The sequence below is a fragment of the Nerophis ophidion genome, linkage group LG04 (assembly GCF_033978795.1).
Source record: "Nerophis ophidion isolate RoL-2023_Sa linkage group LG04, RoL_Noph_v1.0, whole genome shotgun sequence".
In the NCBI taxonomy this organism is placed as follows: Eukaryota; Metazoa; Chordata; class Actinopteri; order Syngnathiformes; family Syngnathidae; genus Nerophis; species Nerophis ophidion.
This window is the reverse complement of record NC_084614.1, coordinates 80,470,187-80,489,805: the sequence shown is the minus strand read 5'-3', so window position 1 is coordinate 80,489,805 and position 19,619 is coordinate 80,470,187. Positions and strand designations below refer to the sequence as shown.

At 42.5% G+C, this 19,619-nt stretch overlaps 1 protein-coding gene across 3 annotated transcripts; it reads left to right on the top strand.

Annotated features, from left to right (window-relative positions):
* The first annotated feature begins 1,910 nt into the window (after positions 1–1,910).
* Positions 1,911–18,793, top strand: LOC133552009 (prenylcysteine oxidase-like). 3 transcript variants are annotated; one of them, XM_061899241.1, is made up of 7 exons: positions 1,911–2,200; positions 9,418–9,624; positions 9,691–9,865; positions 9,935–10,146; positions 10,219–10,359; positions 14,647–15,058; positions 15,124–18,793. In XM_061899241.1, the coding sequence occupies exons 1-7, from the start codon at positions 2,104–2,106 to the stop codon at positions 15,371–15,373; spliced, it is 1,494 nt and encodes a 497-aa protein (XP_061755225.1). In that variant the 5' UTR covers positions 1,911–2,103; the 3' UTR covers positions 15,374–18,793. The 3 variants fall into 3 exon arrangements, with proteins under 3 accessions (XP_061755225.1, XP_061755224.1, XP_061755226.1); XM_061899240.1 differs by having other exon boundaries at positions 14,644–15,058; XM_061899242.1 differs by having other exon boundaries at positions 14,644–15,058; positions 15,143–15,266.
* The last annotated feature ends 826 nt before the right edge of the window (positions 18,794–19,619 follow it).

The window sequence follows — 19,619 nt, the reverse complement described above, 5'->3', positions numbered from 1 at the left end:
ATATATATGTATGTGTATATAGGTATGTATGTACAGCATATAAAATATATGTATGTATGTACACCATACATATGTATGTGTATATGGGTATGTATGTACAGGGGGTCAAATTACAGCTCAAAGTAGCAAAAATGACATTTTTTAGGAGACTTTGCGCAGGGGTTCTTTGAAGGCGCGTAAAATCGAAACCGTAGCACTTATCAAAACTCTGTGAATAACTTTTAATCAGAAGGGTTCAATCTCTCTCCTGTGCGAGTTTGAAGCCAAAACGACAAACGGACTCAGAGGAGATAATGTTTGAAGAAAGGTGACCGGTTTTTACAAAACTTTTGTTTTGAAGGGGGGATTGCAAACTTCCTTTTGATTTTTGTTGGGGGTTGTCACCTATGAAATGTAGGTCTAAGCGAGACCTACATAGACGTTTTTGTTTCATGTCTCTCCGATATTCTTACCGGAAGTTACAAGCAATTTTGTCTGTGTTTTCTTCCTAGGAGCAGTTTTTTCAGTGTTTTATTCAAAAATAGCGCTAGAGCGCAATTTTGAGTTTTGGGGTTTGGTTTTTTTCATTAGATCGCAATATTCGCCAGTCCTTATGTGTGCGCCAAGTTTGGTGACTTTTGCAGCATTTTAAAGGGGTCAAATTACAGCGCAAAGAGGCAAAAATAGAATTTTTTTGCGAACATTTTATTTTGAAGGGGTTTTTGCCAACTTCCTGTAGATTTTTGCTGAAAGAAGTGAGTGTATGAAAATTGGGGCTAAGTCTGACCTACATAGGAGTTTTTGTTTCATGTCGCTATGACATTCCTAACAGAAGTTACATGCAGTTTTGTCTGTAATTTTTTCCTAGGGGGCGCTAGAGCGCAATTTTCATTTTGGGGAATCGGTTGCTTAATATGTTGGGAAGATTTGCTATACCGAAGTGTGTGTCAAATTTGGTAGAGTTTTGAAGCATGTTAAGGGGGTCAAATTACAGCGCGTAGGTGCGGAATAATAATAAAACGCACCAGTTTCAATAGGGTCCTTGGCCCATGGCAAAGGACTCCACAGGAGTCCTTTGCCATGGGCCAAGGACCCTAATAATAATTAAAGCTGCAAGCAGCGTTGGTTGGGTCCGCGTTTGGCCGCTGCCAAGCCCTGGTCTAAGTCAGACCTACATAGAAGTCTTTGTTTCATGGCTCTACGACATTCCTAACAGAAGTTACAAGCAGTTTTGTCTGTGTTTTTTCCTAGGGGGCGCTAGAGCGCAATTTAGACATTTGGGGTTTGGTTTTTTATTAGATGGCAATTTTCGCCAGTCCTGATGTGTGTGTAAAATTTGGTGAGTTTTAAACCATGGTAAGGGGGTCAAATTACAGATCGGCGTTTCTGGATGTTGTTGATAAATGGCTTTCGCTTGGCATGGTAGAGCTTTAACTTGAGCTTTGAAGCATTTTAAGGGGGTCAAATTACAGCTCAAAGAGGCAAAAAAGACATTTTTTCGGAAAATTTGCGCAGGGGTTCTTTGAAGGCGCGTAAAATCAAAACCTGACAAATTTGGTGAGTTTTGAAGCATGTTAAGGGGGTCAAATTACAGCGCGTAGGTGCGGAATAATAATAAAACAGCAGTTTCAATAGGGTCCTTGGCCCATGGCAAAGGACTCCACAGGAGTCCTTTGCCATGGGTCAAGGACCCTAATAAAACACACAAAATTCAATAGGTCCTTTGGCCTAATTAGGGCCATGCGGGCCCTAATTATTCATTACTTATTGTGTTAAGCAGTGTCAGCTCAGATTTATCAGTCATCAAAAGAGCCACATCTGGCTCTAGAGCCGTAGGTTCCCTACCCCTGCTTTGTAGTCATCACTTGTGACGTCATACATTTAAAGGACCGCAATTGGGCAGAGCGAGTCAGATTTCCGGGTCACGTGATATTGCCGGAAGTTGCCGCGGCGCGAATCCCAATGCTATGCTAGTATGCTAGCCCCACGGAGACAAAACACGGTGTCCGGGCCTCGCGAATCCGTTTAAATGCTCCGTTTACCGAGCAGCTAGCCTCGTCTTTTTTTTTTGTAAGCCCAGTGAAGGAAGTTATTCGCGCTCTCCGCTGCTCTCCCGGCGACGTCATGGGCGGTCCTCCCAGGCTGCTGCTGGCCGGCCTCATGGCGCTCTTTTCCGCCGCGGCGTCGGCTCAGGTGGATGGAGCTCCGCCCTCCAAAATAGGCAAGACAAAATATTTATGTTTTCATATCTTTGGGGGTATTTTGTGTCCTCTAATGCCGTCCTTGTTGCGCCACGGACCGGTTTAAAGGCCTACTGAAATCAATCAATCAATGTTTACTTATATAGCCCTAAATCACTAGTGTCTCAAAGGGCTGCACAAACCACTACGACATCCTCGGTAGGCCCACATAAGGGCAAGGAAAACTCACACCCAGTGGGACGTCGGTGACAATGATGACTATGAGAACCTTGGAGAGGAGGAAAGCAATGGATGTCGAGCGGGTCTAACATGATACTGTGAAAGTTCAATCCATAATGGATCCAACACAGTCGCGAGAGTCCAGTCCAAAGCGGATCCGACACAGCAGCGAGAGTCCCGTTCACAGCGTAGCCAGCCGGAAACCATCCCAAGCGGAGGCGGATCAGCAGCGCAGAGATGTCCCCAGCCGATACACAGGCAAGCAGTACATGGCCACCGGATCGGACCGGACCCCCTCCACAAGGGAGAGTGGGACATAGAAGGAAAAGAAAAGAAACGGCAGATCAACTGGTCTAAAAAGGGAGTCTATTTAAAGGCTAGAGTATACAAATGAGTTTTAAGGTGAGACTTAAATGCTTCTACTGATGAGATTTTCTTATTTAAACGGGGATAGCAGGTCCATTCTATGTGTCATACTTGATCATTTTCGCGATATTGCCATATTTTTGATGAAAGGATTTAGTAGAGAACATCGACGACAAAGTTCGCAACTTTTGGCCGCTAATAAAAAAGCCTTGCCTGAACCGGAAGTAGAGGTGGGTAGAGTAGCCAGAAATTGCACTCAAGTAAGAGTACTGTTACTTTAGAGCAGGGGTGCCCATTACGTCGATGGCGAGCTACCAGTCGACCGCGGGGGGTGTGTCAGTCGATCTCCAGCCAGGCTTTTAAAAAAAATAGACCTAAAAATGAGTGATCATCAATCTTCACCAAGACGTCACTTAAATGACATTCACGGTACCGGAGGGTCTTGTGAGATGACGCTGGCTGCTGCAAGATCATTATTATGAAAAAATGACAGAGAGGAAGGCCAGAAACACTTTTTATTTCAACAGACTCTCGCGCCGTACCTTCCGTCAAAACTCTAAAGGCCGACTGCACATTTCCTATCTTCACAATAAAAGCCCTGCTTCATGCTGCCTGCGCTAACAAAATACAGAGTCTCGGAAAACTGGCGTGCACAAGCGATCCCTCAGAAAGCTGGCGTGCACATCACTTGTGCACGCCAGCTTTCCGAGACTCTTATTTTGTTAGCGCAGGCAGCATGAAGCAGGGCTTTTATTGTGAAGATAGGAAATGTGCAGTCGGCCTTTAGAGTTTTGACGGAAGGGACGGCGCGAAAGTCTGTTGAAATAAAAAGTGTTTCTCGCCTTCCTCTCTGTCATTTTTTCATAATAATGAACTGGCAGCAGCCAGCGTCATCTCACAAGACCCTCGGGTGCCGTGAATGTCAATCAAGCAAGCTACGGAATTTGCCGCCAATGTTTTTCTTGTAAAGTGTATGGAAGCTGGATGAATTAGATGCCAAAAACCAACCACTTTCATGTGGTATTGTACAGAAAGGACAACTTTTTTTCTCCTCCATTTGAAAATGTGGGCGTTATCATCATTACTGTCTGATTCCAATCAATGCAAGTCATCAGAATCAGGTAATACACCAACTTATATTCTTGTCTTCGTGAAAGAAAGACATCTATATGTGTTACACATGCTTGTATTATCATTAAACACATTTAACTTGTTTACAAAAATGTCTCTTTCATAAATAAATAAATATAAATGATATATATAAATGAGGTAGATCCCCTCGAGTTGGTCAATTGAAAAGTAGCTCGCCTGCAGAAAAAGTGTGGGCACCCCTGCTTTAGAGATTTATTACTCAAGTAAAAGTAAGGAGTAGTCACCCAAATATTTACTTCAGTAAAAGTAAAAAGTATGTTGTGAAAAAACTACTCAAGTACTGAGTAACTGATGAGTAACCTGCTCGTTTGATAATTACGGCAACAGATAATGCACAAAAACATAAAAATAGCAATGAGCAAATTCATAGCCAGGAATATCTCTTAAGCAACTAAAACAATGATACATATTAAATAATAATACATTAAAATAAAAAAATTAAGGCAAATTGAGCCACAATAACTTAACAGCACCATAGGCTCAGTAGGCATTCATCGATTGATTAAAACTTTTATTAGTAGATTGCACAGTACAGTACATATTCCCTACAATTGACCACTAAATGGTAACACCCCAATAAGTTTCTCAACGTTAATCAATTACTTAATAAATGACCAAGTCGAAGTGATCTACCTCATATATACATATATACACATATCATATATATTTATGTATATATAGTATACAATTTATAGTTATTTAATTTGCCGTTTTTGTTGACATGTTAAAGGTGTTTTAATGAATATACATGCATGTTTAACATATAGATTCCTATCTTTCATGAAGACAAGACTATAAGTTGGTGTATTACCTGATTCTGATGACTTGCATTGATTGGAATCAGACAGTATAGTGCTGATAATGTCCACATTTTCAAATGGAGGAGAAAAAAGTTCCTCCTTCCTGTCTAATACCACATGAAAGTCGTTGTTTTTTGGCATCTTATTTGTCCAGCTTCCATATTCGTTTTTATACACTTTACAAGAAATACATTGGCGGCAAACTCCGTAGCTTGCTAGCTTGTTTGCGCTGGCTTTCGGAGACTCTTATTTTGTTAGCGCAGGTGCGATGGAGCGGCGCTTTTATTGTGAAGACAGGAACTGTGCGATCAGTCTTTAGGCTTTTGACGGGAAGTACAGTTGAAGTAAAAAGTGTCTTTTTTCCTTTACACTTTTGATTGATTGGTTGATTGATTGAAACTTTTATTAGTAGATTGCACAGTACAGTACATATTCCGTACAATTGACCACTAAATGGTAACACCCCAATAAGTTTTTCAACTTTTTTAGGTCGGATTCGACGTGTGACGGTCACGTGACCACCTGGCTCTGTTTGATTGGTCCAACGTCACCAGTGACTGCATTTGATTGGTGAAACGCAGGCATGCGTAGTTCCTACTTTGAATGCGTGTCTGACAAAATCAAAACAAACAAAGCGCGCATTAACAGATCGATAAAAAAAAAAGTAGCGAGTAACGAGCTGATTGTAGATAAATGGAGCGGAGTAAAAGTAGCGTTTCTTCTCTATAAATATACTCAAGTAAAAGTAAAAGTATGTTGCATAAAAACTACTCTTAGAAGTACAATTTATCCCAAAAGTTACTCAAGTAGATGTAACGGAGTAAATGTAGCGCGTTACTACCCACCCCTGCCCGGAAGAAGCAGACGATTTGCGCGTGACGTCACTGGTTGTGTAGCTCCTCACATCTGAACATTGTTTACAATCAAGGCCACCAGCAGTGAGAACGATTCGAACAGAGAACGCGACGATTTGCCCATTAATTTAAGCGAGGATGAAAGATTCATGGATGAGGATAGTAAGAGTGAAGGACTAGAGCAGGGGTAGGGAACCTATGGCTCTCGATGACTGCATCTGGCTCTCCGATAAATCTGAGCTGACGTTGCTTAACACAATAAGTAATGAATAATTCCACTTGTAATCACAGTGTTAAAAATAATAGGGATGCACCGATTAATCGGTAACTGAATATGGCAAAAAAAGCCACATTCGGCCTTCGGTGGAATGAGTTAAAAACAAGGCCGAATAGTGGCGTGTGACGCAATTTTTTGACGCGGTGACGTTGGAATATGTTGTGTACCTGTATAAGTGTATGAGGTTACAAGCACACACTTATTGAGATTTAGTGGGGCCTCTGTTTACATTATTAGCCTGTTGTGTAGGCTACCTGTATAAGTGTATGAGGTTACAAGCACACACTTATTGAGATTTACTTGAGCCTTCTGTTTACATTATTAGCATATCTACTGTGGCTAAGCAGACTTTTGCCAAAAGGACAATCATTCATTTGTTGTGGGTTTATCCACTTTAATGCACTTTATTTTTTTTTGGAATGCATGTTTTGTATGAAGGCCTAATATAAATGAAAAACTGTGCTTTTTTTTTGAAAAGCAAAGACTACTGGAATATTAAAAAAATGTCAATATTCAATAAAAAATTACTTTATTTGAAAAACATGTCTAAATATTTATTCTAGGCTATTTATGCAATATTAAAATAATTGTGAAAAACTGCATTCATTATTCGGTATTCGGCCACAAATTTTCATTTCGGTGCATCCCTAAAAAATAATGTTCAAAACATAAATTATTCTCATGCATTTCTAATCCGTCCATCCGTTTTTCTACCGCACCTGTTCAAGAAGTTGCGTCAATGCTAAGAAGTTATTTATTTATTATTGGTTAGTGTGGGGCTTGCCCTCCTGGGGGTTCTTCAGACCCCCAATCACCGACATGAGAGCCTGTTTCAGGGTTACAATATTGTTTTAGGGACGGCGTGGCGCAGTGGGAGGGTGGCCGTGCGCAACGCGAGGGTCACTGGTTCAAATCCCACCTAGAACCAACCTCGTCACGTCCGTTGTGTCCCGAGCAAGACACTTCACCCTTGCTCCTGATGCGTGCTGGTTGGCGCCTTGCATGGCAGCTCCCTCCATCAGTGTGTGAATGTGTGTGTGAATGGGTAAATGTGGAAGTAGTGTCAAAGCGCTTTGAGTACCTTGAAGGTAGAAAAGCGCTATACAAGTACAACCCATTTATCTTTTTTTTTTAATTTTTCAATAAATCTCTCAGTTGTTTTCCAGCAATTGTATTTCCAGCCCCAACCCCGTCTCTCCTCCTGGCTGCTGCTTATAACAGAGCGACAGGTGATTAGATAACACGGCCCAGGTGGGCCATCTATGCACCTGTCGCTGCAGGCCCGCAGGCCACGCCCCCTCCACAGTTAGCTTCAGAATAACAATGTTATTACAAAGAATAAGAGACCTATTATACTCTAGAAATGTTGGTTTTACTTAAAAATGCACGCGTTTAGTTGTGTTCAGTGTTAAAAAATATATTATATGACTCTTACGGAAATATATTTCAAAATATTTGGCTTCTTGGCTCTCTCAGCCAAAAAGGTTCCCGACCCCTGGACTGCAGAAAAAAAAAAGGCGAGGGAGGGCAGTGGGAGTGATTAAAGTTAAAATACCAATGATTGTCACACACATCCTAGATGTGGCGAATTATTCTCTGCATTTGACCCCTCACCCTTGATCACCCCCTTGGCTCAGGTCCCACGTCAGGGCAAGGAAAAACTCAACCCAATGGGATGACAATGAGAAACCTTGGCAACTAACAAATGGCAACTTCCCATGAGGAGTTTTAAAGGCCTACTGAAACCCACTACAGTCTGATAGTTTATATATCAATGATGAAATCTTAACATTGCAACATATCCCAATACGGCCGGTTTAGTTTACTAAATTGCAATTTTAAATTTCGCGCGGAAGTATCCTGCTAAAACGTCGCAGTATGATAAGTTGTCTGTTTTTATCGCATAACTCCACAGTATTAGGGACACCTGTGTTGCTGAATCTTTTGCAATTTGTTCAATGAATAAGCATGATGTTTCCACCCCCATGCTTCACAGTAGGTATGGTGTTAAATAAATAAATGATAAATGGGTTGTACTTGTATAGCGCTTTTCTACCTTCAAGGTACTCAAAACGCTTTGACACTACTTCCACATTTACCCATTCACACACACATTCACACACTGATGGAGGGAGCTGCCATGCAAGGCGCCAACCAGCACCCATCAGGAGCAAGGGTGAAGTGCCTTGCTCAGGACACAACGGACGTGACGAGGTTGGTTCTAGGTGGGATTTGAACCAGTGACCCTCGGATTGCGCACGGCCACTCTCCCACTGCGCCACGCCGTCCCCTTTTATAATTATTTGGTCAACCATTCAAAGGAGGTTTTGGCTCAAAACCTCACGATACATGGCCCCATTCATTCTTTCCTTAACACGGATCAATTGTCCTGTCCCCTTAGCAGAAAAACAGCCTCAAAGCATGATGTTTCCACCCCCATGCTTCGCAGTAGGTATGGTGTTCTTGGGATGCAACTCAGTATTCTTCTTCTTCCAAACATGACGAGTTGAGTTTATACCAAAATGGATACATGGATGATACAGCAGAGGATTGGGAGAATGTCATGTGGTCAGATGAAACCAAAATAGAACTTTTTGGTATAAACTCAACTCGTCGTGTTTGGAGGAAGAAGAATACTGAGTTGCATCCCAAGAACACCATACCTACTGCGAAGCATGGGGGTGGAAACATCTTGCTTTGGGGCTGTTTTTCTGCTAAGGGGACAGGACGATTGATCCGTGTTAAGGAAAGAATGAATGGGGCCATGTATCGTGAGATTTTGAGCCAAAACCTCCTTCCATCAGTGAGAGCTTTGAATGGTTGACAAAATACTTATTTTCCAACATAAATGGAAGGAGGTTTTGGCTCAAAATCTCACGATACATGGCCCCATTCATTCTTTCCTTAACACGGATCAATCGTCCTGTCCCCTTAGCAGAAAAACAGCCCCAAAGCATGATGTTTCCACCCCCATGCTTCGCAGTAGGTATGGTGTTCTTGGGATGCAACTCAGTATTCTTCTTCCTCCAAACATGACGAGTTGAGTTTATACCAAAAAGGATACATGGATGATACAGCAGAGGATTGGGAGAATGTCATGTGGTCAGATGAAACCAAAATAGAACTTTTTGGTATAAACTCAACTCGTCGTGTTTGGAGGAAGAAGAATACTGAGTTGCATCCCAAGAACACCATACCTACTGTGAAGCATGGGGGTGGAAACATCATGCTTTGGGGCTGTTTTTCTGCTAAGGGGACAGGACGATTGATCCGTGTTAAGGAAAGAATGAAAGGGGCCATGTATCGTGAGATTTTGAGCCAAAACCTCCTTTGAATGGTTGACCAAATACTTATTCTGCACCATAATTTACAAATAAATTATTTCAATGTGAATTCCTGGAGTTTTTTTTCCACATTCTGTCCCTCACAGTTGAAGTGTACCTATGATGAAAATGACAGACCTCTGTCATCATTTTAAGTAGGAGAACTTGCACAATCGGCGGCTGACTAAATACTTTTTTGCCCCACTGTACATTAATGTGTTCATTGATGATTCCATTCGGCTCCAGCGGTGGTGGGGGCCGGCATCGGGGGCAGCGCCAGCGCCCATTTCCTGCGCCAGCACTTTGGCCCCGAGGTGCAAGTGGACGTGTACGAGAAGGGCGAGGTCGGAGGTCGCCTGGCCACGGTCACCGTCAACCACAACGACTACGAGTCGGGAGGTTCCATCATTCACTCGCTCAACCTCCACATGCAGGACTTCGTCAAGCAGCTGGGTGAGCTCACACGGGCGGGGGCCACGCACGCCTGCGCCTTTCTCATCTTTGCTCCACCCCACCCAGGCCTGAAGTACCGCCGCAGCGTGGCGGGGAAGACGGCGGTGTTCAACAGCCAGGAGGTGATCCTGGAGGAGACCGACTGGTACCTGCTGGACCTCTCCCGCTTGTGGTGGCGCTACGGCATCAGCTTCATCCGCCTGCAGATGTGGGTGGAGGAGATCATGGAGAAGTTCATGAGGTGCGTCCGCGCGCACGTGTAGCCCCGCCCCTCGCCAGAACGATGGTGCTGAGCGTGCGCGCCTTGCAGGATCTACAAGTACCAGGCCCACGGCTACGCCTTCAGCTCCGTGGAGGAGCTCCTGGACTCCCTGGGGGGGAGTGGCTTCATCAACATGACGCGCAGGCCGCTCTCCGATTCGCTGCTGGAGCTGGGGGTGTCGCAGCGCTTCATCGACGAGGTCATCGCGCCCATCATGAGGGTCAACTATTGCCAGAACGTCAGCATTCCCGCCTTCGTAGGTCAGAGGAGCGTTTCCCGATTGTCCCGAGGTGCTCGGCGCTGTGTCACGAGCGCTAATGTGTTTGCTGCAGGCGCCGTGTCCTTGGCGAGCGCTCAGAACAACCTGTGGGCGGTGGAGGGCGGGAACAAGCTGGTGTGTTCGGGCCTTCTGAGGATGGCCAACGCCAACCTGCTGCCAGCGCATGTCACGTCCGTGGAGCCGCTGCACTCTGGTACGAACTTTGACCTTGCTCAGTTTTGTTTGTCCACTGTCGTTGTGTTATTGTGATGACAATTCTAACTTCCTGTCACTGGGAAGTCAACTTTGTGTTACTGTGATGTTAACTTCCTGTTACTGTGGCGTCAACTTCTTATCATTTTGATGACAACTTCCTGTCATTGTGTCATCAACTACCTGTCACTGTGGCCAAGGGCGTAGAATTGGGTAGGGACCCTAGGGACACGTCCCTACCCAATATCCAGCCGCTACTGTGTAGTCGCTATCAATACGAGCGCTGCTCGTAATGTTTAGTCAATGATTATGGCACAGGAAGGGTTAAATGTCGGTCTCTGCTAGAAGTCCCGCCTCTGACCTAAATATCGCTCCCTGATTGGTTGCCGCGTTCATGCTAACTTACGTGCGATTGGCTGTCCCCGCTGTCACTCCTTCTGCTTGTAAAAGCTAGCATGTAGGCTAAGTTGTAAGTTCTAACTTGTAAGTAAGTGTAAGTTGTCAACATGTCTGGCATTTGTGGTTCCTGGCACACGGTAGCTAGATGGATTTTGATATCAGTGCTGTGATTTACATTGTGTTTGTGTCTGTTTGCGTGCGTGTGTGCTGTAGGTTTTGAAGGATGTCAATGAAAAGAAAACTGGATATAAGAGACTTTTTTAGGAGTCAAACTGTAAGTTCAATCAATCAATCAATGTTTATTTATATAGCCCCAAATCACAAATGTCTCAAAGGACTGCACAAATCATTACGACTACAACATCCTCGGAAGAACCCACAAAAGGGCAAGGAAAACTCACACCCAGTGGGCAGGGAGAATTCACATTCAGTGGGACGCCAGTGACAATGCTGACTATGAGAAACCTTGGAGAGGACCTCAGATGTGGGCAACCCCCCCCCTCTAGGGGACCGAAAGCAATGGATGTCGAGCGGGTCTAACATGATACTGTGAAAGTTCAATCCATAGTGGCTCCAAGACAGCAGTGAGAGTCCCGTCCACAGGAAACCATCTCAAGCGGATCAGCAGCGTAGAGATGTCCCCAACCGATACAGGCGAGCGGTCCATCCTGGGTCCCGACGAGCGGTCCATCCTGGGTCTCGACTCTGGACAGTCAGTACTTCATCCATGGTCATCGGACCGGACCCCCTCCACAAGGGAGGGGGGGACATAGGAGAAAGAAAAGAAGCGGCAGATCAACTGGTCTAAAAACTTCAAGAGGCTCAACAATATTGAATAATTCAACAGTATATCACTTTAGCCACGCCCCTTAGAGTGCTATAATGAGCATACACCATGGACTGGAGTGATATGTTGCTTTTATAAAACGGTTACAAATAAAGGCATTATGAAATAGGAATACTCAATCAATTTGATGTAGTTTTATTCAACCAGAAATACATATTATCCAATAAAATAGCTTCACTGTGGAAAAAACAGTCCCACCTATCCAGACGTTCGCGCTAAATTAGCACTGCATCTCGTCTTTTCCTCCGCTTTTTTCCAGGTGAAAGTCAATGCTCAGTCCCCTTTACTATTGTTAACCCTCCCTGTAGGTGAAAGTTAACCTTAAACATGTGAATTCAACTACTTTAGTCAGTTTTTTAACATCGTAAAAACATCAGCTGTCTTTTACTACGGACTGCACCAGTCCGTTGTCATGGATACATGACAACAACTTCCATTCATACCAGTCATGCGTGCCTGAGGCGGAGTGATAGCCTACGCTGTGATAAGGCTTTAGAATATTTAAACCACGGATAACAGCCAATCAGATCGCCGGATTTCACCTTTCCGTTTTATTTTTGAAATTATTTTTTAGTTTCATGTATTTGTGTAGAAGTGAGCAACGGTTTGAAAATACCAAAGTGGTGGAAATACAATAAACCCTCACTAGATGAAGTCAACTTCCTGTCCCTGTGAAGTCAACTTCCTGTGCCAATGACATTAACTTCCTGTCCCTGTGACATTAACTTCCTGTCATTGCTTTGTTAACTTCCTGTTTCTGTGAAGTCAATGTCCTGTGCCTGTAAAGTCAACTTCCTGTCATTGCGTTGCCACCTTCCTGTGCCTTTTGAAGTTAACTTCCTGTGCCTTTTGAAGTTACTTTCCTGTGCCTTTTGAAGTTACCTTCCTGTGCCTTTGAAGTTAACTTCGTTTGACTTTGAAGTTAACTTCCTGTCATTGCTTTGTCAACTTCCTGTGTCTTTGAAGCCACCTTCCTGTGCCTTTTGAAGTCAACTTCCTGTCATTGCTTTGTCAACTTCCTGTGTCTTTGAATTCACCTTCCTGTGCCTTGGAAGTCATCCTCTTGTGCCTTTAAAGTTAACTTACTGTTCCTTTGAAGTTAACTTTGAAGTCACCTTCCGTTGCTTTTGAAGTTACCCTCCTTTGACTTTGAAGTTAACTTCCTGTCATTGTGTTGTCAACTTCCTGTCATTGCGTTGCCACCTTCCTGTGCCTTTTGAAGTTACCTTCCTGTCATTGCTTCGTCAACTTCCTGTGTCTTTGAATTCACCTTCCTGTGCCTTTGAAGTCATCCTCTTGTGCCTTTAATGTTAACTTACTGTTCCTTTGAAGTTAACTTTGAAGTCACCTTCCGTTGCTTTTGAAGTTACCCTCCTTTGACTTTGAAGTTAACTTCCTGTCATTGTGTTGTCAACGTCCTGTCATTGCGTTGTCAACTTCCTGTGCTTTTCAAGTCACCTTCCTGTGCCTTTGAAGTTACCTTCCTGTGCCTTTGAAGTCACCTTCCTGTGCCTTTGAAGTCACCTTCCTGTGCCTTTGAAGTCAACTTCCTGTGCCAATGACATTAACTTCCTGTCCCTGTGACATTGACTTCCTGTCATTGCTTTGTTAACTTCTTATTCCTGTGAGATCAAAGTCCTGTGCCTGTAAAGTCAACTTCCTGTCATTGTGTTGCTGCCTTCCTGTTCCTTTTGAAGTTAACTTCCTGTGCCTTTTGAAGTTACCTTCCTGTCATTGCTTTGTCAACTTCCTGTGTCTTTGAAGTCACCTTCCTGTGCCTTTGAAGTCACCTTACTGTGCCTTTTGAAGTTACCTTCCTGTCATTGCTTTGTCATCTTCCTGTGTCTTTGAAGTCACCTTCCTGTGCCTTTGAAGTCATCCTATTGTGCATTTGAAGTTAACTTTCTGTGCCTTTGAAGTTAACTTTGAAGTCACCTTCCGTTGCTTTTGAAGTTACCTTCCTTTGACTTTGTAGTTAACTTCCTTTCATTGTGTTGTCAACATCCTGTCATTGCGTTGTCAACTTCCTGTGCCTTTGAAGTCACCTTCCTGTGCCTTTGAAGGCATCCTATTGTGCATTTGAAGTTAACTTACTGTGCCTTTGAAGTTAACTTTGAAGTCACCTTCCATTGCTTTTGAAGTTACCTTCCTTTGACTTTGAAGTTAACTTCCTTTCATTGTGTTGTCAACATCCTGTCATTGCGTTGTCAACTTCCTGTGCCTTTGAAGTCACCTTCCTGTGCCTTTGAAGTCATCCTATTGTGCATTTGAAGTTAACTTACTGTGCCTTTGAAGTTAACTTTGAAGTCACCTCCCATTGCTTTTGAAGTTACCTTCCTTTGACTTTGAAGTTAACTTCCTTTCATTGTGTTGTCAACATCCTGTCATTGCGTTGTCAACTTCCTGTGCCTGTAAAGTCAACTTCCTGTCATTGTGTTGCTGCCTTCCTGTTCCTTTTGAAGTTAACTTCCTGTGCCTTTTGAAGTTACCTTCCTGTCATTGCTTTGTCATCTTCCTGTGTCTTTGAAGTCACCTTCCTGTGCCTTTGAAGTCACCTTACTGTGCCCTTTGAAGTTACCTTCCTGTCATTGCTTTGTCAACTTCCTGTGTCTTTGAAGTCACCTTCCTGTGCCTTTGAAGTCACCTTCCTGTGCCTTTGAAGTCATCCTATTGTGCATTTGAAGTTAACTTACTGTGCCTTTGAAGTTAACTTTGAAGTCACCTTCCATTGCTTTTGAAGTTACCTTCCTTTGACTTTGAAGTTAACTTCCTTTCATTGTGTTGTCAACATCCTGTCATTGCGTTGTCACCTTCCTGTGCCTTTGAAGTCACCTTCCTGTGCCTTTGAAGTTAACTTCCTGTCATTGCGTTGTCAACTCTCTGTGTCTTTGAAGTCAACTTTCTGTGCCTGTGAAGTCACCTTCCTATTCATGTAAAGTCAACTTCCTGTCATTGCATCGTCAACTTCCTGTCCCTGTGAACTTAACTCCCTCTTGGCCATCAGCGCTCACACCAGCTGTAATGTCTACCTTTGTCCAGCAGGGGACACCCTTCAGTACCGACTGAGCTCCACAGGGGCGGGGGAGACCAGGTCGGAGTTGTACGACATCGTTGTCCTGGCGACGCCGCTCCAGGACAGCGTGGGCTCGGGGATTTCTTTCCGAGGCTTCGCCCAACCGATGGAGCGGCCGTCGGGCGACTATCACAGCACGGTGGCCACCGTCGTCCACGGTTACCTCAACACTTCGCTCTTTGGCTTCCCGGACCCCCGCCTCTTCCCCTACGCCTGCGTCCTGACCACGGAGGCGTCCGGCCTGTTCTTCAACAGCGTGGCCAGCGTTTGTCCCGTCAACGTCTCGCTGGGCTTCCGGCGGAAACAAGCGCAAGAGGCCGGCGTCTACAAAGTCTTCTCCCTGCAGCCGCTGACCAAAGCTCAGCTGAAGACGCTCTTCAGGTCAGTGTCCTCCACGCTCACGCCAGCACGCCAGCGGCCGCCCTAACGCCGGTGGTGGTCCTCAGGTCCTACTACTCGGTGCAGGTGACGGAGTGGCAGGCGTACCCTCGCTACGGCAGCAGCCCCGCCCTGCCCCCCGTGGAGCTGCAGCCCAACCTCTACTACCTCAACGGCATCGAGTGGGTCGGCAGCGCCATGGAGATGAGCTCGGTGGCGGCCAAGAACATCGCTCTGCTGGCGTACCACCGCTGGAACCGGCAACCGGACATGGTGGACCAGAAGGACCTCATGCACAGCGTCAAGACTGAACTTTGACCTCCAGCACGACACTTTATCGCTCACTTTTCGAAACTCCATCAAGGAGGTACAGAAGTGTTATTCCAGTAATCCATTACTTGAGTGGCTTATTGCCTCAGTAATCTATTACTCCAGTAGTCCAATACTCCAGTAATCCATTACTTGAGTGGCTTATTGCCTCAGTAATCTATTACTCCAGTAGTCCAATACTCAAGTAATCCATTACTTGAGTGGTTATTGCCCCAGTAATCTATTTCTAGAGTGGTTTATTGCCCCGGTAATCTATTACTCCAGTAGTCCAATACTCCAGTAATTCATTACTTGAGTGGTTTATTGCCCCAGTAATCTATTACTCCAGTAGTCCATTACTTGAGTGGTTTATTGCCCCAGTAATCTATTTCTAGAGTGGTTTATTGCCCCGGTAATCCATTACTCCAGTAGTCCAATACTCCAGTAATCCATTACTTGAGTGGTTTATTGCCCCAGTAATCTATTACTCTGGTAGTCCAATGCTCCAGTAATCCGTTACTTGAGTGGTTTATTGCCCCAGTAATCTATGACTCCCGTAATCCAGTAGTCCAATGATCTAGTAATCCATTATTGGGGCAATAAACCACTCAAGTAATGGATTACTGGAGCATTGGACTACTGGAGTAATCCAGTAATCAATTACATGAGTGGTTTATTGCTTCAGTAATCTATTACTCTAGTAATCTGTTACTTGAGTGGTTTATCCCCCTTTTTAATCTATTACTCCAGTAGTCCAATACTCCAGTAATCCATTACTTGAGTGGTTTCTAGTCACAGTAATTTATTACTCCAGTAATCAAATACTCCACTGATCCATTACTCCACTGGTCTGGTCAATTACTCGAGTAGTTTATTATTTCAATATTCCATTACACGAGTGGTCCATTACTTCAGTAGTCTATTACTCTAGTAGTTTATTATTTCAACATTCCATTACACGAGTGGTCCATTACTTCAGTAGTCTGTTACTCGAGTAGTTTATTATTTCAATATTCCATTACACTAGTGGTCCATTACTTCAGTAGTCTGTTACTCGAGTAATTCATTATTTCAATATTCCATTACACGAGCGGTCCATTACTTCAGTAGTCTATTACTTTAGTAGTTTTTCAGTATTGCATTACACGAGTGGTCCATTACTTCAGTATTTTATTACTCTAGTAGTTTATTATTTCAGTATTCCATAACACGAGTGGTCTATTATTTCAGTATTCTATTACTCTAGTAATTTATTATTTCAGTATTCCATTACTTCAGTAGTCTATTACTCGAGTAGTTTATTATTTCAATATTCCATTACACAAGTAGTCCATTAATTCAGTATTCTATTGCTCTAGTAGTTTATTATTTCAATATTCCATTACACGAGTGGTCCATTACTCTAGTTGTTTATTATTTCAGTATTCCATTACTTCAGTAGTCTGTTACTGCAGTGGTCTAGTATGTCAATAGTTCATTACTCAAGTAATCAGTTACTCCAAAATTACATTACTATTGTAGTCCATTACTCCAGTGCTCTGTTAGTCTATAACTTTAGTATTATATTACTCCAGTGATCCCCTGTACCAGTACTTAAATACTCCAGTAATCCATTACTACAGTAATCATTACTATAGTAGTCCATAACTCAAGTGTTCTGTTAGTCTATAACTTTAATATTCTATTACTCCAGTGATTCACTGCACCAGTCGTTCATTACTCCAGTAATCCATTACTCCATTTATCTATGACTCCAGTAATCTATTACTATGGTCGTCCTTTACTCTACTGCTCTGTTAGTCTATAACTTTAGTATTCTATTACTCCAGCAAGTCACTGTACCAGTTGTTCATTACTCCAGTAATTTATTACTTCAGTGGTCCATTACTCCAGTAATCCATTACTATTGTAGTCCATTACTCCAGTGTTTCGTTATTCTATAACTTCAGTATCCTATTACTCCAGTTATTCACTGTACCAGTTGTTTAATACTCCCGTAATCTATTACTTCAGTGGTCCATTACTCCAGTAATCCATTACTATAGTATTATACTACTCCAGTGCTCTTAGTGTATAACTGTAGTATTCTATTACTCCAGTGATTTACTGTACCAGTTGTTCATTACTCCAGTAATCTATCACTTCAATGCTCCATTACTCCAGTAATCCATTACAACAGTCGTCCATTACTCCAGTGTTTTGTTATTCTATAATTTTAGTATTCTATTACTCCAATGATTCACAGTACCAGTTGTTCATTACTCCAGTAATCCATTACTTCAGTGGTCCATTACTCCATTTCCCAGTGGTTCATTACTCCAGTAATCTATTACTTCAGTGGTACATTGCTCCAGTAATCTATAACTATAGTAGTCATTATTCCAGTGTTCTGTTATTCTATAACTTTAGTTATTTATTACTCCAGTTATTCACTGTACCAGTCGTTTAATACTCCAGTAATCCATTACTTCAGTGGTCCATTACTCCATTTCCCCAGTGGTTTATTACTCCTGTAATCCATTACTTCGGTGGTCCATTATTCATTTATTACTCCGGTAACCCATTACTATAGTAGTCCATTACTCCAGTTATTCACTGTACCAGTCTTTTGATACACAAGTAATCCATTACTTCGGTGGTACATTTCGGCATTACTCCAGTGGTCTATTAGTCCAGTAATCCATTACTATAGTAGTCCATTACCCCAGTGGTCCATTACCTAGTGGTTTATTACTCTGGTAACCCATTACTATAGTAGTCCATTACTCCAGTTATTCACTGTACCAGTCTTTTAATACACAAGTAATCCATTACTTCGGTGGTCCATTTCGGCATTACTCCAATGGTCTATTACTCCAGAAATCCATTACTATAGTAGTCCATTACCCAAGTCCATTACGTTAGTATTCTATTACCCCAGAGGTCCACTCTACTAGTACTCCATTACTCCAGTAATCTATTACCTCAGTAGTCCATAACTCCAGTGTTTAATTACTGCAGTAGGTCATTGCTCTCTAATCCCATTAATGCAGTGGTCCATTACTTGAGTATTCTATTACTCTAGTAGTCCATTACTCACATTTTCAGAAGTGAAGACAGAGCTGAAGTCATTTGAAGTACAAAAAACAAAACAAAAACAGTATATAATATATTTAAATGTAAATTTACAGAAATATTCGAACAAAAAGCATGAATGTTCTGTAGTTTTGGCTTGATTGCTTAAAGTTACACCTCTGTAATAGATTACTTTGAAAGACTGCAACACGGACTAGTAATAGATTACAGATGTGCAATGAAGGTTTTAATTGGTTAATTTTGTCGTCTTTTTCAGCCGCCATGTGTTTGTTTATGCAAATGAGGTTTTGTAAGTGAAAAAAAAAAAAAGACAAAATTAGTGCCGGAGGACAATAAAACCTTGCAAATGCTAAATTACAGGGAGCATTTAATGCTAGCGTTGCTAAAGCTCGTAGTTAGTTTTTTTTTAACACAATCATTAGCGTTCTAACATTAGCATGCTAGCTTTTTTTTGTTAATTTTGCAGGTATACTCCTCAGCGTCAAAAATATTTTGTTACTCGACAAATGATAGCATGTTAAAGTTAGTACGCTAGCTTTTTTTGTAGGTAAACTTAAGTCCTGTTTTGATATTGGATGCATGCTAACGTTAGCAGGCTAACATTTTAACGAACACACAGAGCAATATATGTTGGTACTTGACGCAGGTTACAGTTTAAAAAAGCTAACATTACCATGTTAGCTTGTTTTTTTTTAAGCTCAGTGTCATATATTTTGGTTTTTAACTAATGCAAACTGTAAGCTTGTTATTCCTAGCATGTTAGCATACTACTGTTAGCGTGCTATTTTTTTTGTTAATTTTGCGGGTACATTCCTCAGTGTCAAATATTTTGTTACTCGACAAATGATACCTTGTTAGCATGTTAAAGTTAGCATGCTAGCTTTTTTTGTAGGTATACACTTAAGTCCTGTTATGATATTTTGATGCATGCTAACATTAGCAGGCTAACATTTTAAACGAATTAAACACCCTAGAGTAATGTTGTTAGTACTTGACGCAGGTTACAGTTAAAAAAGCTAACATTAGCATGGGTTTTTTTTAGACAATTTAGCTGTGTAATATATTTCTTGTATTTGACTAATGCTAACTGTAAGCTTGTTATAGATAGCATGTTAGCATAATATTGTTAGTGTGCTAGCGTTTTTGTTAATTTTGCAGGTGTATTCCCAGTGTCAAATAT